The sequence below is a fragment of the Pseudonaja textilis genome, chromosome 5, assembly GCF_049901715.1.
Source record: "Pseudonaja textilis isolate UNSWEBS1 chromosome 5, rPseTex1.2, whole genome shotgun sequence".
In the NCBI taxonomy this organism is placed as follows: Eukaryota; Metazoa; Chordata; class Lepidosauria; order Squamata; family Elapidae; genus Pseudonaja; species Pseudonaja textilis.
In genome coordinates this window covers 52,763,079-52,788,380 of record NC_141994.1, presented here as the reverse complement: position 1 = coordinate 52,788,380, position 25,302 = coordinate 52,763,079, and the positions used below count along the sequence as shown (strand labels likewise).

General features: G+C 35.3%; 1 protein-coding gene across 4 annotated transcripts in view; it reads left to right on the top strand.

Moving 5' to 3' along the window:
- The window catches only part of POLR3B (RNA polymerase III subunit B), a 63,601-nt gene that overhangs the window by 4,869 nt on the left and 33,430 nt on the right, over positions 1-25,302 (top strand). For all 4 annotated transcript variants that reach the window (XR_015743904.1, XM_087934877.1, XM_026695215.2 and 1 more), the window contains exons 7-19: positions 2,372-2,463; positions 3,731-3,848; positions 4,533-4,641; positions 9,105-9,227; positions 10,112-10,228; positions 11,765-11,899; positions 16,554-16,715; positions 18,093-18,293; positions 18,548-18,710; positions 20,076-20,229; positions 22,037-22,111; positions 23,524-23,622; positions 24,059-24,186. Coding sequence is in view for 3 of the 4 variants with exons in the window: in XM_087934877.1 (XP_087791003.1) it covers positions 2,372-2,463; positions 3,731-3,848; positions 4,533-4,641; positions 9,105-9,227; positions 10,112-10,228; positions 11,765-11,899; positions 16,554-16,715; positions 18,093-18,293; positions 18,548-18,710; positions 20,076-20,229; positions 22,037-22,111; positions 23,524-23,622; positions 24,059-24,186 (1,676 nt within the window). In the remaining variant the exon portion in view is untranslated. The remainder of the gene's footprint in view (positions 1-2,371; positions 2,464-3,730; positions 3,849-4,532; positions 4,642-9,104; positions 9,228-10,111; positions 10,229-11,764; positions 11,900-16,553; positions 16,716-18,092; positions 18,294-18,547; positions 18,711-20,075; positions 20,230-22,036; positions 22,112-23,523; positions 23,623-24,058; positions 24,187-25,302) is intronic.

Sequence of the window (25,302 nt, the reverse complement as noted above, 5' to 3'; positions counted from 1 at the left end):
CTGTAGGCTCTGTTTCTGCTATAAGGAAGTTAGATTTGATATGGGTGGATTTGAATTCATACGGCATGCTGAAAAAGAAAGGTAAAGAGAACCAGTGTGGTGTAGTGATTAAGGTACTCTCCTAGAAACCAGGAGAGTGAGTTCTAGTTCCACCTGTGACATGAAAGCCAGCTGAGTGACTTTAGGCCAGTCATTCTCTCAGCTCAACTTGCTTCACAGATTTGTGGAAAAACTAGCAACAAGAAGCAATATTATGTATGTGTACAGCCTTGAGTTACCTATAAAGTAATAAAGGCAATACAAAAAGTGATTAAATAAATGAAAAAGGTGTGAATGTTTCACACATAAATTTTGGTAGTAGATTCATAGACTACTAGTTATTGGCCAGTATATTATCTATTCAAAAGTTCTTCTCTAAGCTAATTTTGCTGAGCTTTTATACTATTAATGTGGATCTTATGCATTTTAAAAGGCAAAAAAGACTATGCTGGTTTGGTCTTTGGTCTTGTTAGGCTTCAAGGCATACAGTATTTAAAGAACTAAAAGAGTATGCCAGTTTGTACATAGTGTGTTGCCTATTGTGTTTTGTTGATGAGCTGCTAGTGCATTTAAAAGCGATATTTATTATACTGGCAAAATACTGGTATTGAGTGGTGGTCAGAATCTTTCATTTTGCTTTTGTAATGCTAATTTATCCTATTCACGCAATTAAGCAGCAGTAGCAGCCCTTCCTTGTTTGCAACCAGCAGCCGCCTTAATGCAATCAGAAAATCAAGGGGCAACAAAGCACAGCTTAGACATTCACTTTTTGTTGGGTCTTACGCATAGTAGAGAGGTAACAAAATCCTCATGTCTATCTGCTATGCAAGATTGATAGTGATTGGCTGTGCAACCCAATTTGCATATCTTGTGCATAGTACTTTTGCATCATGTGGTTTGATTGCAAGCAGCAATTGGAGTAATAGGTCTCGAGCTAGAGATCATATCCCAGTCTAGTATGCATTAACATCAGTGGAGAAGAAACAGAATACAATTTGAAAACTTTAGCATGAGTAGGGTTCTCTGATTTGATTAGCATTTTTGGATCTTAAGCTTATGTGAATTGATGGGTAGATAATTAGACCTAGAAATACAATTAAAATGTTTCCTGCAACGTCAATTCTAATATCAATTTACCATGTAGCATTACAAATTTTTTTATCATCAAATCAAGAGTAAATGATTACTCTTGATTCCTACAAATTACCTGCATTTTCTTTCTAATTTTCATATCAGGCAATTTAGGTTAATTAGGTTAATTAATTACTTACACAGCTTTGAATGTAAATAATTTTTTTAAATTGCATATAAAAACAGTTCTTTTTCTAACTTGTTTCTCTGACATTCTAGTGCCAGATTTGCATATACATAATTTGATTTCTCTGTATTAATTGAAAGAATCTTCTAAATTAGCAACTCACTAATTAGGTTACAGATAATCTCATTTATCAGTTGTCTCATTTATTGATCATGTGCAGTTATGACAGTGATGAAAATTTACCTCCATGATCAATCCTTGTGTTTATTACCTTTGTGGATCTATAAAGGAAAGGATAGCTGAAGTAAGATCACAAGCAAAGTTATGATTTCACTTAGTGACTGCTTCACTTGGTGGCCCCAATTGTCACTAACAAGCACTCCCTTTAATTATGTTGCTGCTCTAAGATGATTGGCAATTAAGCTATTTATCTCCAGAAAATAAATAACCATGCTGTCTCAAGGGACATTGTTGAATACCTGAACTGAATTGCAAAGATACATTTAACATGTAGACATCAATTCCATAAAGGGTTTTAGGCATACTAACAAATATTTTTAAACTGCAAATAATTATTTTTTAAAACATAAAGTGGTTGGCACAGCATATAAAACAACTCCTGCAATTAATGTTAGCAAGTTAATTCAGGTTTTATGATGTAGTAATTTTTTGTATTACTATTGGTGGCATTACAGATAAATAGAAACCATACTTGACCCTTGCTTACTTGGCTAAAGAAATTCCTATATTTGCACCAGTGGTAGGATTCAACTGGTGTTACTACCAGTTCAGTGACTATGTTTTGCTATAATTGGCTGCCCGCTAAGATACATAATGTTAACGTAATCCAAGTCATAGCTAATCTATGATAGTTCTTTGCCTTGGCAATAAAATAGAGGGTGTCTCTGTTCATATATAAAAACAAAAACGTTTGTTTATTATCTGTAACTATCAAAAAAGACATTGGTTACCACCATTACTATCTGGCTTACTATTTTTCCAGTGGTATTTAGGTAACCTGTCTGCAAGACGAGCTGATAGACTGTTTAACCTATGCTATTTTTCTTCCTATAGGATGCCAATAATGTTACGTAGTTCCAATTGTGTTCTCACTGGGAAGACTCCAGCAGAATTTGCAAAGCTTAATGAGTGTCCTTTAGATCCAGGTTCCAAATTTATTTTCTAATATTCTTTGCTATTTTGATTAAGCATTGATTCATTTTAAGATAGTAATTACTAAGATTTTGCAATTATGAATTAATGAGTAATCTGAGATTTTGCAACTCAGTGTTCTGACCCATGCCCTTTTCCAAAAAATCAAACACAATCCAAAAGGAACAGAAACCTTGTAATGCTTTTGCAAAATAATTAGCTGTGATAAGCACAAGCCTTGTCAACTGTGCAAGATTTGCCAAAGGATAACAGACAAGAAATAATTTGCAATACAAAAATCTTCAAATAAAAACTCAGGATACTGGAATGTCCACAAGGCTGGAGTTTTAAAACGTCTTTGCCTTCTGCAAAGTACGTTCGTTTCACAGCTGGCTTTTATCTTGAAGGAGGGGCCATTACCTTGCAGCCTTATTCCTGAGTCGCCCATGCCGTTGTAACTGCTCTTTCCTACAAGCAATCCTGCACACACGCGTGTTTGGCAAAGGCTCCTTGGGAACCTTCTCATCACTGCTGCCAGCCCCCACAATCTCTGAAGGCAGCAGTCCACTCCCTAATGGTCCTGGTCCCTCATCTGAGTCCTCGCTTTCCTTAGCCGTCCGCACCTACTGCCGGTTAACCACAACACTCAAAGCTGCAGTAAAAACAAGTATTAGGTCTCCCTTCAAGGAAAAAGCAGCATCATTGGTAGTGGTATTTCATGCGTTTTGCTTGACTGAATAGATTCTGAATCTGAATAGATTCCTGATATTCCTTAAATTTTAATTAGCATATTTAGACAGCTGTTCAATCTCACAAACATGTGACTCTGGGCAGCATACAATACAACAATAGTGGGCTCATGTAGGTGTTAAATAGAAATGAAGAGGGTATTGAACCCTGCAGAATCCCATAAAATAAGGGTTAAGGATGGGACCTCTCACTCCCAACTGATTGACTGGTACTGACCCCACAGAGAAAGTAAGTGAACCAGCACAATACTCTGTCAACCCTTTCCCAACCCATGGAGTTGGCCCAGAAGGATACCATGGTAAACCCATGATAAATGCCACCAGTCAAGTCAAGAAGAGATAGAGATCATCTAAAAGAGTGACCAACACTATCTCCATCTCATATCCATATCCCGACTGAAAGGAGTCCAGGTTTATCCAGGGATTTATTATCTTGCTGAGGGTTCAGGAAATTCCAAATGCATATTTAAAAATTGTATAAATCTTAATTAGAATTCAGCAACTGAATAAATGTTCATCTTCTATTTGGTAGGTGGCTACTTCATTGTCAAAGGAGTGGAAAAGGTCATTCTTATTCAAGAGCAGTTATCGAAAAACAGAATAATAGTGGAAGCTGACAGAAAAGGAACAGTTGGCGCATCAGTTACCAGGTAGATAAAAGAATGACTGAATAACTGTCTCTTAAGCTTGATTGGAATTCAGAAAGTTATTTAAGAATTATTCAAGAACTTGGATATGTTGGGGAGGGTTCTTTTCAAATACTTCCCAACATAATATCCTGTCAAAACTGATAATCCTCAATGTCTTTCATATCCACTTTCATCCTTCAACCCCCCCATTTAACATTCACTCACATTTCTCTCTCTGCACTCAATCCACTATCTCTGTCCCTCATTCACTTTTCTTCGCCACCATTCTCTTTCCTGTTCTAATCAACAAAGATCAGTCCCCTCCATCATCCAACCTCCGGCATGATTGTTTCAAAACCCAATTTCGTCACATAGTCTGCCACCAGCTTCTGTTGCTTGGCTTCTTTTTCTGGCTAACCACTGGCCAGTCTCTGGCTGACTATGATTTTTCCTGCTTCCAATCAGTCTTTTTGGCTATTCTTGGCCTGGCAGCTATAGTCAGGAATAGATGCTTGATATGTCCTCTGACTGGATCATCCTGTCATTGAGCACAGACAAAAAGAGAGAAATGTAGCTAATTTTCAACAAGAACATATTCTGGGGCTATGAAATTTCAAATACAAGAGGTCTTGACAAGTTTTCCTCTCTCTGAATAAAAAGTATAAATATTAATGCTATATTCCTTTTTTTCTAACCAATACCTAGCTCTACGCATGAAAAGAAGAGCAGAACAAATATAACTGTGAAGCAAGGAAGGTTTTATCTGAAGCACAACACCCTTTCAGAAGATATTCCAATAGCAATAATCTTTAAGGTATTCTTAATAAATTCCATAGTAATAATGTTACTGTTAAAAGAACTTCAGAAATTTGATTCTGACTGCAGTTTTCAAAAAAAAAAATCTGGAGAATGCCTGGATGGGAAAGGCTATCTTAGCAGTGTACTCCATAGTGTAGAGTTTGCAAAAAAACTTTTGTTTCATTGGTTTTGAATACTTGGGTTGTACTGTATTTGGACATTGTCAAAATGTTGACAATGGAGAACAAAAGTGCTATTGAAAGAAAAAATATCTTGGGTAGATGGAAAAAAAGATGTGAGTGAGAAAGGAGAAAAAATGTAAAGGGATGTGGCATAAGAGTGGGAAATATGATACTCTGATATCTTCCTTGTTGCTTGCCTATGTGTCTTAAAAGTTGACTTACTAAAGGCAAAGGATCTATTTCAAGCACCAGATCTATTTGCGGTCCTAAAAAGGTGGTAGAGAGTACTACTGGCCTCTGTTACAAGGGTAATTTTTGCCTTTTGACCCATCGGGGCATCCATTTTATGAAGAGTAAAGTCTCCATTTTGTGAATCAGAACAAAAAGGGTTTCCTTTTTTCTATTAGAGCAAATAATGACACAGGATAACAAATGTTGCAAATGCCAGTACACATTGACAAGATTTTTCAACCCTTTGATTGGAAATTTGTTATTCACTGTTTCTGAGAGAGTTTTAATACTGTTCTCCATTCAAAATGCACCTAAAAGTATATCTTCTGGAATAAAATATGTACAAAAAATATTTGAAAGAAAATGAGTATTTTTGTAAATATTTTAAAGGCAGCCTCTCAATTGAATTGAACTTTTGTGGAGCAGCTGCTGGCCAATGGATCCTTCTTAAGTTCATTTACTGTGCCTTGGGAATTCTATAAGGCAATAACTTATAGAAATCTTCCATAATCTTATATCCTTTAGATGTGTTCAGATCTGAAAATCATTGCCAGAAGAGGGCAGTGCTTGATCGCAATACAACAACCAAAAATGGATTGGAGTTTGGGAATGCTTTGAAAAGTGATCTTTAGGGATTAAGATTAAGACTTTTATATGTTTTCTGGTTTTAATACTACATAATTCATTCCTGATAAGAAAAATCTTCCAATTCATTTTGCCAGATCAATTATTTGTTCATATCAGAGAAGGAAATCACATGTTTTGAAAAGCACGTAACTTCTTTGTCTCATGTGTCAGTAACTATGAATTTAAATTTTACTTTTGTGCCACATGCTTTATTTTTCATAAAATAAAACATTTCTTAGAGTAGTGTACATGCTTAGAGGATCAAACTCTAGCTGTCTGGATAGCATTTTTAATATAGGAAATTGATATTTTGCTGGCAGTAAGTATTAAGACAAGAGCAAGTTGAATGGTACATTTGAATGGTACATTATAATAATATAATCCTGGTTATACTGTCATGCTTTGGATTTGACTTTGCAACACATTTGCCAAGAAATTAATTGTCATTACATTCAGTAATTATTTGAAATAAATGTTGCTGTTTATATTTATATCATATGTGAACTAGAACTAACCTTTAGATAGTAATATTTTTGTATATGGTGATTTGCAGACAAGTCTGTCTGTTTGTCTCTGTTGATTTGTTGATGTAGTGTAAAAACAGGCTACTTGTACTCATAAAATCTCAAACAATCCTGAGCTCTTTGGGGAAATTTGTTAGCAACAGCCCATCTTTTTTGGATGAGTATGAGATAAAAATGCTCTACCAGCGAATAAGGATGAAATAATGTATGATAAAATAATTTTCTCAAAATTACTGTTACCTGGCACTCAATATGTAGGATTTATTTAGAAGAACAATAATATACCTTGATAACTCTTAGAAATTCTTTGAACAATTGGAAGTATTCTCTCTCATACCAGATATTTGCTAATACTTTGTCAGTTTGTTGGGGACTAGATAAAAATAACTTTCCATGTTAGGGAGTTTATTTTTAATATGAGCTCTGCTATATGTTCGCTAGCAAATCATATGAATCATGGCTTGGTGGGTTCTCAGCTACAGGCTGTCCTGAGAGTAGCAGATTATCATGACCATTTCAAACTAGCTTTAGAACAGACTCTAAAGTTGACATTACCTAGGTCAGCTTGATCTTTGAGGATCAGTAATGAGAATCTGTTGCTTCTCATAACTCTTTTAAAAGCTTTGGGTAGTATTTTTTTCTGGATAGACTGAGACAATTGGAAATGGAAATTGGAAATGAATGGCTTTGTAGTTATTCCATTCCTATCTCACAGGTAAATTTTAGATGGTGTTCCTTAGAGATAGTTGCTCTTCTAAAGGGAAGCTATTATATGGTTTGTGGTAATCCCTTCTGTTGCCAGTGCTTTTCAAAATAACACTGCTGGGTATGATCAACATGACACCGAAATCTATTTCTCTGTAACAAGAAATGATTTAGCTCCTCTAAATGCCTATCTGTAGTTACTAATGTGCTGGGCGAGGGATAACAAATTAAAATGGAATCCAGACAAAATGTTGCAAGGAGCCATAATTGTAAGGGCAGGGTGTAGATCTGCTTGTGACTGGGTACATACTTTGGGTTGCTTCTGGATGCAACTCTCCCTGGTTTCCCCGATTGATGAAATACAGATATAAGATAATTTTTACTGTACCCTGCCAAGAAATAAATATTTTCTAAATTCTGAAGTCTAGCCTACATTGTCAGCAACAATTCAATATTTCAGAGGCTAAATGTAAACCTGCAGGAAAAGAGAAATACAGCTCAGAAGTCCTCAAATGCTAGAGGCTATTATCTCCCAGCCCATGTGGTTGCAACAAACAAAGTAAAACCTAACAGCCTGTAAAAGGAAATCATAGCAGAATCAAATACATTTTAAAGAGAAGTAAACAACAGCATCTAATATCTTGGGGTAGGTGGTTCCACTTACTCAATTACCACCAAGAAAGCCCATTTCTTATATTACTATTTGAAGTCAATGCTGCAAACAAGAGGGACTCTAAGTGAACAGCTCCAAAATATTTAGACCCCCTCAATGTTGTTGAATCCTAACTATTGTTGTGTTTTTAATATGCATTTTGATAGGGTGTAATTCCAAGAAGATAGGTGAAAGCAGAAGCTTTAACATTATCTGCAATTCACAAAGATCTGCACTGTTGTCTGCCAGTTTAAAGCACTATTTATAGAGAGATTGGGGATATTTAAAACCTGAAAAGCTCATTTATATTGTAAGCCCTTTTTTCACTATAAAATATAATCCAGTGCTTATGAACGTCGGGGGGGGGGATAAAATAACACAATTCTAACGATAGTACTATGTGTGATATCCCAACCATATATTTTTATAAGATTTGACTCATTACCAATACTCATTAATATTGCATCACAAAGAAGTAAAAATGACTCCACAATACATAAACATGGCAGGCGACAGTACAGAGGGCAGGTTATAGTTCACTATCTTAATTTCGTACCATACTGTGGAATGTTTTTAAAGTTTCTGGTTTGGGGGCTGTTGTTGTTTTTTGTGGTTTCCCATGTGTATCCTGCATTCTTCATGGGAGCAGGTCTGTGCTTGTTAAATGCCGGTTGTGGTATTTGTATGCTATGCACCTACACCAGGGGAGACAAACTCAATTTCATTGAGAGCCGCATCAGGGTTGTGTTTGACCTTGGGGGGGGTGGGCTGAGGGGACATGGCACAAGTGGGGATGGCCAGCTTGATGTCACTTGTGTCGGGGGGTTGTGCCTGTGGTGGCCCCCAGCAAAAACAGGTTCCCAAGCTCTGTTTTTGGCTGCAATGGTCTCCTGCAACCCACTGCCAGCGAAAATGGTGCTTGGGGGACTGCACACAGCCCTCGTGAGTTCCATTTTTTGCTGGAACAGCCTTCTGCAACCCTCTGCCAGTGAAAGCAGAGCTTGTGGGGGGCATGCGTAGCCCTCCTGAGCTCCATTTTTCCTGGCAGAGGCACCGCAGACTGGTCCTTTGCTATTTCCAGGTCAGCCTTCAATGTGGCGGTAAGACCGGAAATCTTCAGAATCCCACCTAATGCAGTACTCTTGAGGGGTACTTGCTAACTTACCGTGACTTTACAGCTTACGATTGTGTATATACAAGCCCCAATTCCTGTAGCATTTCAGCTAGTTTATTCTGCTGCAGTTGTCAGTTGCTATTTATTGAGAAAATGCATGAAGTTTCTTCTTTATACATCAGCCAATAACTTTGTAGTTAAAAAATATACTGTCTTGCCATTCATCCTTCTTGCTTTCGGTGCTGCTCATCAAGATTTCCTTTTGATGAGGAGGTGCTGCTGCCAATGCCAGATGGTCCTATTTCTGAGCGAACTCGCTTTTGCTTAAGAGTTTACTGACTACAATACCAAATTAGCATAAGCAAATGTCAGCGAGTTAACAGAAAGCCAACATTCTTTCTCTCCCTTTTCTACCTTTTATTTCTCTTCCTCCCTCTATTATAGGCCATGGGGGTTGAGAGTGACCAAGAGATTGTGCAGATGATTGGAACAGAGGAGCACGTGATGGCTGCCTTTGGCCCCAGCTTGGAGGAATGCCAAAAAGCTCAGATTTTCACACAGATGCAGGTGTGTGATACTCAAGCATCCATCTATAGCGCATTTGTAATGAAACTGGGCCTTTTACCATTTTAGAAAACAGTGAGTAGCAAGAAGATACACCAGTATATCTTATACTTGTCACCCTTTTTTGCTTAATTAGGTCAGGAGAGTAAGCCCATATCCAAGTAATAAAATTCTGGATTGCTCCATTAGATGGCTAATGTAGTTTATACTTTGTTATAGAATAGTAACATATTAAAGTTGTATCATATAAGTGGTAGTAGAGAAAACATTTTAAAATATTGTACCAAAATTTGAAGGAACACAGTACATAATTACCAAAGCATTTGTCCCATCAAATTACTTCGATGGGTAGGACAAACCTAGCTCTTATACAGCATTTTGACCACAATGGGACACTTAGCAAATTTACTGAAATATATCTGAAATGAAACCAGTCAAGCAAAATAAAAGCAAATATTCTGGTGTTGCCTTCTATTTCAGATTGCAATTTTTTAATATCAGAAAGAGCCAAATTAAAATGAGCCTTTTTAAACAGAATCTATCTATTGCATAGCTAGAAAAAGAGGTGCTTACCCATTCAGTGTCATATAAGTATATAGCTGATATATTTTCTTAGTTGTAAGGGATTAAATTGAAATAACAAAGAGTGTAACAGAGTAATTGACTGCTCAGCAATTTCTGCCTATCACCTGTTTAAAATAACCCTGTCTTGCTCTCTGATTTCGCTTTTAAGCCAATCGTGTTCTGGTTTGTTGGCTTCCTTGTAAAATAAAATCTCAGTAAATACTGAACTTCTCCAACTGGAAGAAGTACATTGACAATGATTTGTGACAATAATGATGAGAATACTGATTTTCAGTACACAATCTTTTCACTTTGCTTTGCAGGCATTGAAATATTTGGGAAATAAAGTCCGAAGGCAGCGAATGTGGGGAGGTCCAAAGAAGACCAAGATGGAGGAAGCAAGAGAGTTGTTGGCAACAACTATTCTTGCCCATGTGCCGGTAAGTGTTTGGGTCTTAAACTACCAGATGCTCTTCCTACTTTGCAGGAATGACTACGGAATCATAGATGAAATTGAATGCAGGAAAAACTGCTGCTCAATTTATTATTATTAGTTTCTGTTGATAGTTTATATATACAACCACTTATATACTACATTGCTTTATAAAATTCAACACAATATCAACTATTGTCGGGCATAAATAATCAGAAATAGGTGTTGAGTTCAAAGCACTGAAAGTTTATTCTTATCACCTCTACCCAAGACTCTGAGTAGCTAACAGTCCGAGCTAAATTGGCGATAAACATAAACGGAATTCATGGGTGGGGGGATTGGACCTCGGCCTCTTGTGGCTGCGCAATGACTCCAAACTCATACATTTAGCCCTGCCCTCCAGAACAGCCTCTTCACTCCTACATCTATAAATCAACACGGCAAAAAGTAATTAAAATAAATTTTATGTAATTTTAAGCAGGAGTAACAAATTTAAATTATATTAATTTTCCATTATTCATTCAATGTCAGTATTAATTGGTATCCTCATTTATAAATGCATGCAACAAACTTATTGCTTTACATGTCTATGCCAATGAATTTGTAGTCTGTCCTGCAGAATAGATTATTGATCCTGGGTGAGACACAAGGCAGTCCTACTCAGAATGTTTGAGTTATATATATAATCTGAGAGAGAAAGAGACTGTGATCCTACTATCTGTTAAACCATGAAAAACTATTTGCCCATTAAATAAAACAGTATTCTCCTTCCCATATTATATGCTGTAACCACTATATTGTTATTGCCAGCAATAGCAATAAAACCATTCATTGGTTCATTGGAATGGTTTTACTTTAATGATACACTGATCTCATAGCTGAGCTCTTTTCCCTCTCTGTCTCTTGTGGCTTAGATATTTTGAATCCAGAATCAGCACTATGCTCTGCAAAACATTAGATATATTGTACTGTAAAAAGATATAATTGACCATATGTAATAACAGAGTTAAGCTAAGTTAGCCATAAGTTAATGTTAAGGCAGTTATCTAGTTGGTAGTTTACATAACAGTGAGTGTATTGCTCTGAGATGGCGTTTTCTCCAGTACTCTTATCTAGCTGTGGATAATATTGAGAAGTAATATGGAGCTTTATCCAGAATAGTTGAAGAGAGTTTCCAGACATGTTCTGTGTGCTGTCAGACCCATTCCCAGAAATCAGAAGCTCAGGCAAACTGTGGTACCAGAAAACATGATGAAGTTAGGTCATGACGGGAAAGGAAGAGAGAAGGCACTTAAAAAGAGATCAGCTACAATCAAAGTGGCATCCAAGCATTTGATGCATGGTGAATCAATTATGAAATCCAAGGCCTTTGTAGAGTAGAGACACTGTAGTGATAAATGCAGTTTATCCCAGTACTGCTCATTCCTTCAGTTTGCATGACCCTTTACTTATCATGCCCAAGAGGGTTAAAAACATCAAAGTGGAGACGTTTCCATGCAAGGTACTGTCACTTAAGTTAACGTTCTTATTTTTGATATTTCAGGTAAAAGAATTCAACTTCCGCTCCAAGTGCATCTATACAGCTGTGATGGTCCGCAGGGTGATTCTAGCTCAGGGAGATAATAAAGTGGATGACAGAGATTATTATGGAAATAAGAGGCTGGAACTTGCAGGACAGGTAGGTGCACCTCGAAGCTTAGTAAAATTTGACTCCATTATATTGCCTAATGTATCAGTCAAATGTACATAGTCATTTAATTTAAAATGTTAGTAATACAGTTGCGATAATTTCTTTTCTCTATAATACCATTTTTATTAATTTCTAATATGACATATGAAGAGAATGCAAAAGTAAATATTAAGAAAATTAGGAAAGGAAAAAGTGGATAGTGGGAGAAAGTGAGGTGGGGAAAAAGACTTCTGACTCCTTTGGTGCAGTAAAATAAGGCATTAACACCTATCCTCAACTGTTTACTTTTTCTTAATATAAACTAGCCATTTCTATAACAACAAATCTATCTAATTGGTAAAACCCAAAATCAAAGTTTCATTTTTTCCACCTCAAGCACAAAGTCCAGAAGTGGTTTCCAAGTAGAAATGAAACTATTTTTTTATTTATTTAATCAAAACAGTCATAATCCTGAATTTAAGGTGATCCCTCTTCCCCAAAGTATGAACCCACACCTACAAATCCTACAGAGTCCAGTTTCCCCAATTTATCATTCTAAACTTTCAAATTCATTTGAAATAAATTCTAGATATTTTTCAAGTCGCTCTATTTGTGTGCGGGGTGGGGGAGGGGTTCCATGTTTTTGCATATATGTACCACTGACAGAAGCCACAGGAAAAAAGAGAAAAATGAGCAGGGCTAGGATTTTAAAAAGAGGGAATGAATAACAACTGGTTGAAATTAATTCCCTGTAAACCAAGGTGCCCTGTTATATTTGCATATTCAAACCATTCTCAAACACAGCATTTTTGTAACACATATAAACAAACAAGTTCAGATTTAAGGAAGGAAGGAAGGATTCTGAGATTTTAATGAGAAGCCCTATGGAATTGACATTAATTAGGACAGCTTGTGTCATGTAGCACAATGAGGCAGGAGAGGGAAAAGCACTAACTGCCGTTGTTGTTGTTTCCCTGAGTGGAAGATACAGAAGGATATGCATGGAATCCCAGCATACACAGGAATCTCCATCCACAGACTTCTGAAGGATTTTTCTAGAGTCTTCTGTTGGAGTGAGGCAGAAGCAGCTTTCTTCTTTTAAATAATATCTGCTTTTTAAAACAATACCTACCCTACTCTAGAAATATATGACACCTTTCCATTACACAGATAAGTAGTGGAAAGAACAATGTTCCTGCTCTTTTTAATATACTCTAGGATTTTCATTATCTCTTTTCCAGATGACTAATAGCCATAATTAAGTATGGACAGTTACTGCTATTGAGCCTGGTTTCATCCAGTCTATATGTGTACTTTTGGTTTTCCTTGCCTAAGTGTAGAGGGTGATGCTCATTTTCATTTCAAAGCTATTGAGCCAGCACTGTCCAAAGACATTTCTGTGGTCATGTGGCCAGCATGATGTCACAGAGTGTGGTTACCTTCCTGCCAAAATGGTACCTATTTATAGACTCACATGTGCATGTTTTCAAACTGCTAGGTTGGCAGGAGCTAGGGCAAGAATGTGTTCACTCTGTGGCACTCAGGTCTAGAATCTGGGCCAAAGAAGACACATTTAATTTGGCTGCTTCCCCCTTGCTCACAAATAGGGCATAGCCATAGAGTCCTAAAAATTGCCAATTCCTCTGGTGTGGAATGCAGAGATAGGTACTGCAATAGGATGTTTATCTAAGTGCAATAGGATGTTGATCCAAGTGCAGAGTGGAGAGAACCTTAGCATAACATATACTGAGGTGGCTCTGGAATTCAGCAGAAAAGAAATGACAAATATAAAAAGGACAAAACTGCCTTTCATATTCTTTAAGGGCAGGAGTGAGAGGAAGGACAAGTCAAATGTGAGCAAGTGCACTTAAAAGTAAAAGTTTACACATATATTAATGTGGATAAAATTATATCTATTTCATGATTGTTGAAAGAAGGAAGGTTAACTTTTTAGCAGTGTTGAATGGTGAATTCTGCGTTATTTACCTTTCATGTAGTAACTTCTAATTTTTTAGAAACATACTATAAAATTCTTTACTATTTATTATATTTTTAAAAATATACTAGTCAAAAAGTACAATTCTATGTGTTTAATTGATTAATCCTCCACTTTATAGCAAATTAATCAACTGTAATTTGCTTTCATTAGATTATTCTTGTGATATTGCTTAGCCATAAATCATTACAGCAGTTTCAATTTTGAACTTGCCATAATTATGTTCAAATACAATGATTTTAAGTTAGAGTCTCATAAATAGTTAAGTATGTCTATTGCCTTATTATTTTAATATTTATGATACTTTTGTAACTTAAAAATGTATCTTGCAGATGTTTTTCTGCTATTATTAACATAATGTCTACATTATATCTGCAAAATAATGAAGCACCTTACTTTAAGCCTGTTACTCAGTGTTTTCAGTTAATGTTTCTGTCTAAATGGCTTTCATCCTTTAAAAAGCTGGCAGTGTTTCTGGGCTAAAAATTCAGTTGCTTAAAAATTTGAATGAAAAGGGATTGATCCTGTATTAGGAGAAAAGCAGAGCAGCCTGCACAATGTGAAGACATAAAAGGTATTGTGTCTATAAAAATGTGTGAAAACAATAGTAGCTAATTTCACAGCCCATGGGACAAGGGAGCACGAAATGTGCTTTAGCTTTAGATAACAGTCGTTTCCACTAGCCAAGCTGGTTTACAGAGCTTTTTCTTCATTTTTTCAGCCCACAAGAGGCTTGGTAGGCCAGGTGCCAGCAGAGGTGTTAGCAAAACCTACCGACTCCAAGCTTAATCTTTTCACCTACCTTTTTTCTTTCCTTAATGTGTTCATTATTTGCTGAGCATTTCCCTCCTCTTTGTCCTCAGGGTTTGTTTGGCATTTTTTTCTCTCTCTCTCTTTCTAATTCAGCTTGCTTTGTATGGGTGAGATATGGAACAGCACCAAAATCCGGCACCCTGGAAAGGAAAGGATTTCTACCCTATGACAAAAGAAAACCGTCTTGACTTCAGAGATTGACTAATCCCAGCTGTTCTGATAATATAATTAAGGCTGCCTAATGTCTTTAATTTTGCAACCAGTTTGTGTGAAAAGGAGAATTTGGCACTCAAAAGCCTTAAACAGTAAATGGCAATCTCAAGGAGCCTAATTAGAATTCTCTGACATTAAGCTAATTGGTGAAATTCTATTTCAGCAGCTTAACTTCTTTATTAATTTTTTTCCTCAGGATTTTCCGTGGAAATCAATTGATGAACTGTCAGTTCTTTCCCTTATACCCTCAACCACATTTGGGTATAATTTACTTCCCAGTCCTCTTTTTGAAAGGCCTTATGCTTGCAATGAAAATTTAATGATTATTATTGCTGGGATTCCACTCCATTCAGTGTTTAATCACTTACGCTCGATCCAAAAATAGGTTATCATGAATCTTTGCCATGCCCTTAGGAATAAACCCCTTTAGAACAAACAAAAGTCAAAAAAAGTTACTCTTAGAATAGATTAGAACAGAAATAAAATACTAATGATTATTGGAAACCTTTTCAAAGTCAGTAAAATGTATAGAGTGTTTATTATATATTCTATATAGTGGATGATATATCTTCAAGTAGGACTGGGAAATAGTTCTGTCTGAAATCCTGGATATTACTGCCACTTAAGTGACTGAATTCACTATAAAACATGAAAAGATTCGTTCTGCTAATATATTGTATGATGCCATTACGATTATAAATAATCACTTATAGTTTATTGTAATTTATATTGTGATATCCAGACTTGGAAATTATGAGAAACTCAAAGTAATAACAGCTTGCAACAGTTGTTTCTTTAAAGTTATACTTTAGAGTGTAGTTTATAAAATCTAGAATATGCACCATTAATAGTAAAGCATTCCTATTACTGTGTGTTCAAAATGATCTAGATTTTGAACCAAAAGAAACTTTATCAGCTAGTGTTTTCTATAATAAACTATTAGGTATACAATGATGGAAACATGATGAATATAATCAGTGTAAATGTTAATTTGGAAAGCAAAGTAGATGCTTGGCCTTTTGCCAAAAGGAGCAGAGTTCTGCTAATACTTCTAAGAAAATGGAGACAGTTTTAAAACAGACTCATTCCCTGCAGGAATTACATTATGCAATAGATTCCAGAATGTCTTAACAGGGACTGTTTAAATACTTAGCTTGTTTGATTCTTAGCAATGTATTGTATACTGGGAACTTGCATTTTTGGCATGCACTAGCTACTGTATTTTAGTCTTCCTGACAATTAGAATTGTAAAAAATAAAGTTTGAAATGGAGCTATTTTCTAGAGACAAGAAAAGAAGCTGAGAATGAAAAGCAGTGTTTAATCTCTGGCTACCTTGCTGGGAAACATGTTAGATAGCTTTAAATAAAAATACACCCCCACCCCCCAAAAAGTATCAGTAGAAAAATCACTGCATGTGAATGGGCAAACTAGTGAACAAACTAAAAAAGTGAAAATCAAATTTAAAAAAGTAAAATGAGTTGGAAGGAATTTATTAGATATGGAATAATTAAAACTCCACAGAGTTGGAAGGACCCTCTGTTTTCTCCTTTCCTGAATATTGGATAAACAATATTATAGCAACATCGCTCTATTTTAACATTTCCTGGATTGTAAATTAATTATTTTAAATTTTGTTGCAGCTTCTGTCCCTTCTATTTGAAGACTTGTTCAAAAAATTCAACTCTGAGTTGAAGAAAATTGCTGACCAAGTAATTCCCAAGCAAAGAGCGGCCCAGTTTGATGTAGTTAAGCACATGCGGCAAGATCAAATCACCAACGGTATGGTGAATGCCATCTCGACCGTAAGTGTTTCATTTGGATGGACAGCCTTGAGATACCATGAACCAAGTGATAGGATTAAGTGCAAATTACAGGTTGTCATATCGCATAGTGCTTCTTTTTCCAATTTTAATTCAAAATTTTCCTTGGATTTGTTTAGAGAAGAATTGTTAGTAACTTGCTGTGTTATATGTGTAAGTTATTTTACAGTTCATCCATTTTTGTTTTCTATCATCTGGAAAGTACAGTATATGAAGGGCCCTTGGTGCTCTCTAAGCTTGGTTGTTTTCCTGTAGACATTTCATTATACAAACTAGGTAATATCATCACCGATGCTGTTACCTAGTTTGAGTAATGAAATGTTTGCAAGAAAGCACCAAGGACCCATCATTTCAGCCCTGAGCTACAAATATTGTCCTTTATCAGTACAGTATATTTCTGTCAGTTGATGGAGGTGTTTAAAGCATTATCTCTATTTTGTTGGATGTCCTTCTTGAGAATGTGAGCAAAGAACCAGATCCAGTTAATTTCTTGATTTAAGTAAAAAGGATCTTTTTAGGTGTGGCAACATAATTGTAAAATGTTCACTCCAAACAGAACAACTTAGCATCTAGATTATTATCTTTCTGCTATCAGAAAAGATTTGTGATTAGTGTCTGTTTTCAAACTTCTTAATTTACGTTATAACACTTTAAAAAAAAAGTCTGTCTTTCTTTAACTACTTTGCTTTATTTGGTGTGTTCTTGTATTATTGCAATAACTGTTCTTCATAACAGTGTACTGGACTTAATATTATAGTTTTAAGTTGAGTTGACATTTTTTTTTAAATGTTTCTGAAGTTAAATACAGTTTAACCATGGTACCAGTTATCAAGAAAAGGGAAGTGTATTGTTAATGTTTTAATTTGGATTCTTGCACTAAGTAGGGGACTGGATTCAATGGTTTTAAAAGACCCTTTCCAACTTTACGATTCTGTGATTTAAATCTGGATCCTGTCCAGGAAATGTATTATTATAATGCATCCTAAAATAAATAAATAATGTATTGGGCTGTTCCAACCATTCCAGTTGTTTACCAACAGAGAGATGTCTTGCTTATGTATCTCTTCACCTTAGTACTTGTATCAAAATGCCAAATACAAATTGAAATGGACTTTAAGCAATTGAGAAATTTCCCTGTAACAAACAATTGATCAAAAACTGCAGAAAAATCTTGGCATGTTGAAATTCAACACATGAATGACAGCATGATTATTATCATTTATACAAATAGGTTCCCTAGATTTTCCTGATAGATGAATATCTGGAGCTGTTTTACCATATTTTCCAAACTGATACTGTTTAGAAATGTAAAAGGTTGTTTTAAGCGTTGACCAGTTTTACACGGTTCTTTATCTTTAGGGGAATTGGTCACTGAAGAGATTCAAGATGGATCGACAGGGTGTGACTCAAGTTTTGTCACGCTTGTCCTATATCTCTGCTTTGGGGATGATGACAAGGATTTCTTCTCAGTTTGAAAAGACCAGGAAAGTGAGTGGGCCCCGATCTCTGCAGCCATCTCAGTGGGGAATGCTGTGTCCATCAGATACTCCTGAAGGAGAGGTAAGTTCCATTGGGTTAATGTACTTCCCCTTGTCATATTATGTTATAATTTATAGGTTGTTATACAGATGTACTGCCTTTGCCTATTCTCATCTTAAAATTGCATACATAAATATTGGCATTATATACTGCACAAAATCACATACTAATATATCTGATACATGATAACATATTTGTTTGTTAAATTTATCTCTTAGTATTTTAGTTATATGATTTAATTTTTTAATTTTTTAATTGATTTCTGTTTTCGTCAGGCCTGTGGCTTGGTTAAAAACCTAGCATTGATGACTCACATTACTACTGACATGGAAGATGGCCCTATTATTAAATTAGCTGGTAACCTTGGAGTGGAAGATGTAAACCTTCTGTGTGGAGAGGAACTTTCATATCCAAACGTGTTTCTTGTTTTCCTTAATGGTATGTTACTGCTTTTAATCCAAGTGAAACAGGATACTAGAAGTTTAAACATTGGTATAAATGGTGTCCTTCTCATAATAATCAAGACTTGATCAGGTAATTTTTTGGAAAATGAGATTTTTTAATGTGTGATTGTATATGTTAACAGTGCAGTTAAAGGTTCCCAAACTTTGTCATTTCAGTTAGAATCTCAGTAATTTTTTCACAACACTGCTAAGCCAAAACTGAACTGTTCCAAGCTAGTAGTTCTTGTGGTGTCTGACCAATGTTGAATATCACTGTTTCCCTTGAGAATTTAAAATATCCCATGGTGCATCTTGTGAGTACACTGCATTATGCAAAGTTTGAGAACTGTAGAATGCATATGTGCCAAATAGAATACTTCTTGCATTTTTTTTTTTGATGATTCATCATGGCATAAATGCAACATTTAAAGTTACATGTAAGTGTTGATTGGGGAAGCCAATTTTTATAAATCTGTAATATACAGTATTTCATTATAGAGATATGATTTTCATACAATGGTGATGATTGTAAAGCTTTTATGTTAATTAAGACATAAGACAATGGTTTAGAAACCCAACTTCCACATTTTAAAAGTACCTAAATGCAGTTATGACAGGAAATAATCCCATAAGCCTGTTGAGAAACCAGGAGCAAGATGTGAGATAGTAAAATCTGTCTCTGCACAATTGTTGTGCATTGTTCCCAATACTGCTGTTTCGTATGCAAAATGTTCCCAGGTAATATTCAATAAATGTTTAAAATGCATTTGATACAGTGTGAAATTGTTTTTAGAAAAATATACATACATGATTGGGAATGTTAAAAGTTACTATCCCTCATATCTGGAAAATGCCAATTGAGGGAAAATGTGTAGAAATAATAGAAGGGTAAAATAAAGCTTTTTCTCTCCTATAATTATGAGAGTTCCAACCCAGCAAGATTTTACCAGGAAACATAATTTTTAACTTTTAAGAGAGACCATAAGTAATAATGATATCAACAAAAGGATAATAAAATTGCTTTTGTTGGAACAAGAAAATTGTTCTTTTTTTAGGTTTGCATCACTTTATTTCAGTACTTTAAATGTTGCTACCGTTTCATTTTTAGGAATGACTGATCCAAATCCAAATTATAGCAGAAATCCAGTGGAATTACCTACTATAATTTCTTGAAAAATGCATTGACTTTGCTATTAATTGTTGCATGTTTATATCCCAGGACAGAATAGAAATTGATCAAATATTTCATAACTATGCTGATGACAATTTGGATTGTTATTCCATAGAGAGCCAACATTTGGCTTTATCCATTGAAATGATGGTAACATTTACAGAATCGTTTAATTGTTTGCTTGAACAGGTAACATCCTTGGTGTCATTCGAGATCATCAGAAACTGGTCTATACATTCCGACTAATGCGTAGAGCAGGCTATATCAATGAATTTGTTTCAATCTCCACAAATCTTGCAGACAGATGTGTCTATATTTCTAGTGATGGTGGAAGATTATGTAGGTAAGAATTTTGAATATGCTTTTCCCAGACCATGGCGCCAGAATATTCCACTCCAAATAAGTTGTTCAGTTCACTCATAAAAAAAAGTTTTAGACACACGTGCACTCCACAAGTTGATTGGCAAGCAGTTGGCACTTCACCAACAAGCCTGTCATATAAATTGGAACTCAAGGGATGCACATGTCAGCAGTTAAAAATATCCGTCATGTTGTATGATTAGTGTTATTTAATTTTGCAATGTTTCTGTGATTTTATTCTTTAATCCTTTTGTAGTTATTGAGATCTCCATTTCAACCTTGAAAGCAGGAATTAGCTCTTAAACTGATTTCTTGAACTGGAATGTTGTGGTTATACTGGAAATTAGATCATACTGGAAATTATATGCAAATAGTAACAACTCTTGATGTCTAACTGGGCATGCCATTCTTTGTAACTTTGCTTATATGTTTATGATAAAAAGGCTTTTGAAAGGTTAGGTTGCTGATTTAAAGCATTAATTTTAATTTTTTAAAAATCAGAAATGATTAAAAAATCAACTTTAAAAAATAATGCAATAATTTATTTTTTCCAAGCTATTTTTTAGCTTTGAAAATTGCAGAATTTATTTTGGTTCCATGGCATGATAGGTTTAATATTGTTATCATGTAAGCTAAATAAATGTGTTTCCACCAAGCAGCAAATTGGTATGAATTAACTGAATATATCATTCAGTTAGCATTTTAATCAATAGCTTAGCATATCGATTAAATCAAGTTGTAATCTGAAATTAGAAATTGCCCCCTGTTGAGGAAGTTCAAACACTTGAACCTGAGTTCATGAGGGGCTTATCAGTAGGTAAATCACAGTGGGAGTTCAGTTCTGGGTTTTCTGGAACCAATTTTGAATAGGCATTTTTTCTTTCAAGTTTGTTTGGAATCAGCATAAAACACAGAGTCTCTTATACGAAGACAAACCAATAGCTCTGCTAAGAAATGAGACAAGCTTCATTAATACTGAAAGATGTGGTTCCCCAAATTAGAACTGGTAGGGATATAAAATAATTGGCTTCCATGTGCTCTGTTCTGAACTACGTCCCATAGAGTGCTCTACATTATGTCATTTCCTTTTTTAAAAAAACACTACTCTTTCCTTCAAGAGACATCCACTCACATTTAATTTATACTTTTAAAACTTATAAAGTTAATTTATTAAATGTAGAAATAAGTGACAGTAAAATGGGTTATAGCCATTCCCTCTTTAAAATATATAATTTTTCTACTTAATGTTAAAAAATTTGCAGTCATTGATAAAAAGGCTAAATGGAGACGTATTATGCACTCCCTAGCCATATACAGTATATGCTAGCCATATATATTAGTAAAGAAGCACAAAACATTGTCAGAATGGTATATATAGTCCACCTGCTGTTAAATTGTTAGAGCACATTAATACAGAATAATACAGATGTTACATTGTGTCATATTCTCATGACTTACATACACACATTAGTGGGTTAGAAGGGCAATTTTTCTACTTTTACACAGTTGTGTAGTTTGTCCTGAATTGTGTTTTTAGGTACATTGATCACCAGTGATGTCTCCTGGTGATCTCTGTAACCGAAAATAAATGCCAATAACTGAGTTGCAGGTACAGCCTTCTAAGTTCATCTACCTTTCAAACTTTATAGCCCAATATGAAGCACCATACAGATGAATATAATTCCTGTGTGATATTTCCTGTTTTATATTGGGAATATCTTTGTAGGGGCAATGGAAAGTACATGCAGATCTAATAAAATACATAACGTTTTAACTTTCTTATGATCTAGACCCTATATTATTGTGAAGAAGCAAAAACCTGCTGTAACAGAAAAGCATATGGAAGAACTTGCACAAGGTTATAGGTAAACAACTCAGCAAATTATTCTGGTTTCTTTATCAGGATCCATCTGTTCATAAAAATAAGAATAAACAGTATTTCCTATGTTTGCAATCCAGTATTTAAGCATAGATACTTCTATACTCTTCATCAACAAGCTACTGTTCAGTGTCTGGGCCTCCAAACTGACTCATGAATTGATATTAGTTGAAACCAGTAAATTTTCCTCCCCACCAAATTATTTTTATATGTCATTAATTAAAAATAATTAAATAAATGAGAAGCAGGGCTGATGTAAGCATTTGCAGTGTTTTCAACTGCATTGGATCTCTGCACAGAGCTAGTAATCTGAAGTAGAGAAAACAAAGAGGTGCCTGGTTATTTTGTCCCAACCCGGAGAACATGCCTTGTGTTTGCTTCAGTTTGGGAGGGTTGGGGTGGCAAGTTCCCCCCCCCCCCCCCCAAAAAAAAAAGCTAACAGCACGTCATGTTAGCCAATATATAGACTGAGCTGGTGGGGTTTTCAATCAGGCCATGTATGTATTGGCTAATGCAGCTCCGTGTTAGCCAGCAGGTAGATTAGACTAAAGGGGTTTTCAGGAGGGGTTGGTTCACACATCAAGCTAATCAAGCTCTTTGTTAGCAAAAACGTGGGTTTGATTGACAGGCTTTTTGTATAGGCTATTCTGCTCATTAGCTAGTGCAGCTGTGTGTGCTAGCTAATAGGTTGATGGCACCAAACATTTCATTCTTTGAAGTAAAAAATTATAGTGGTTAGATGATGCAGTTGTGTTCTGAGATCATTTTTCAATACAAAGGGGCTATTTTCTGTAATGAACAGTTTCTCATCCTTCTCCATCTCTTCGCTGTAAGAAATTACATGGTGGGTAGTTGCAATCCAATACTTTGTTTGCCATTCAGTATATGGGTGCCTTATGATCACCATACCCACTATTCCATTAGTGTGGTAAGGGTGCCCATTTCAAATGTACTCATTGGCACCACAAAAGTTTAAGAAGGAAGCACCTGGCTAAATGAGTAAGGCATATAACCTTGAGGAAACCAAATCTGGTTCAGTCCTTAGCATCTCCAGAACAGTCAATTCTCTACCTCATGGGTGTCAAACTCAATAGTGTCACATGACATATTGTGACGTATCATGTTTGCAGAGCCGGGGTGGGCGTGGCCTGTGTGTGAGATGCATCCAGCCCACAGGCCACCAGTTTAACAGGCCTGCTCTACTGCAAGTCAAGAGTCTTTAGTTAAATGGGTCATTTATTCTGGACTCTATTTAAGGTAGAAATCTGTGTGCAAATTCATTTATATAAAAATCCTGTTTTCACTTTGTATTAGAATGTGTTGGTTATCTTTTATGCACATTTGCATATGGAATTATGTGACCATATACATTGTTCTAGAAAAATATTTTATATTCAGGAACTTTGAAGACTTTTTACATGAAAGCCTTGTTGAATATTTGGATGTGAATGAGGAAAATGATTGCAACATTGCACTCTATGAACATACAATCAATAAGTAAGTATTCTGGCATCATTAAAACCTAATTTTTGTATTGTAACACTGAAATTGGAGCAAGAAGACATTTAATACTCTTGGGAATATATTCTAATAATAAAAAAGATGAAATTTTGTATGCACAGATGTCATATAAAAAGAAGTTTCTTTTCTTTATTAACATTTGTTTTCAAGAACATTTATGTGACTTGGTAACATAATTAATTAAAACAGTAAAATCCAAAATCTTATTTCTTCATTTGGTACTACAATTGATGAACTCATTGTTTGTTTAGTACGGTACCATTGGATCTGATTAATCTCCAACGGTCTTTCAGAACAGCTCGGTTTTCACCTACTTCTAGAAAGCCATAGGGGCATTCTTACTTTACAGGTCCAGCTTTTCAGTATGTAACCATGTGATTTTAACTAGCTATATATTTTTTCCTTTTATTAGAGAGACAACACACTTGGAGATTGAACCTTTTACTCTTCTTGGAGTCTGTGCTGGTCTCATTCCATATCCCCATCATAACCAGTCTCCAAGAAACACTTACCAGTGTGCTATGGGAAAGCAAGCTATGGGTAAGACTTCTGTGCCTTCAGATCAGAATAGTTATTTCATTCATCCCAGATGCAGTTTCCCTCAGCTTTGTTAAATATTTTCTGATACCCTGATTTGAAAACGTGTGCCTTCTCCTTTTATCCATAATTTTTGGCACAACTTTCTATATGCTTTCCTATTTAAAAAACAAAATTAGAAATGTACTCAGAGACTAAGATAAAAAAATGGATGAAAGATATTTTGTGACGTGCTGTTTATATTTATCAGCATTAAATTATCAATATTATTTTTAGGGCAATGTAGTTATAACTCCCTTTTAAAAAAACAGGAAATCCCCAATTCATCAACTATTATTTCTTAACAGAGATTATTAAGCTTTATTATTAAAACTGGATTCCAGAATTCAGGACTAAGAAATAAATTCACATAGCTCTGTTGTACTTTCTACAAATATATATATTATAATTTCTTCAGTGGTTCAAACTTTTCCTAATATGTATTTATTAATCTATATTAATAGATTGGACTAAAAAATAGTGGGGAAAACTGTGTGTATATATGTGTATGTATAAAATGTATAAGTGAACACACAAATAACGTCATCTATTTTGATGGTTTTGATTGTTTTACTTCATTTTGTTTCAATTCAGCAATGATTTCCTTGCTCCTTGCCACTTTTAAATAAGCATAAGAGAGGGTCACTTGCACAAATCTATATATTGCTGGCCCCTACGGCCCATATACATTACAACTAATATGGACATATACCTGTTAATTTACATTAAGACACTGTAAAGCATTTGAATTGGGGCTTTGTAAACCATTTTGCCAAAAACAAAGCATCTCCTTTTGAAGTTTTGAGGACACCCCCCTGGAATGGTCATGCAGGGCTTTGAAATGTTTTCCCATGAGTCTTTTGTCTCTGTGCACATGTGGGCACATAACTGCTTCACATCGCCAGCAGAAACATTAGCTGGGCATGGGTCTTCTGTACACAAGGCTTTGTGGGAATGCTGCAGTCTCAGAATTGGATGACCAATACTTTACTTGTTTGATCTTGTGTGGCTCAAATATTTTGCACAACATTTATTTATACGTTACACATTTGTGTAAAACATGGATTTCCAGTTCTTCAC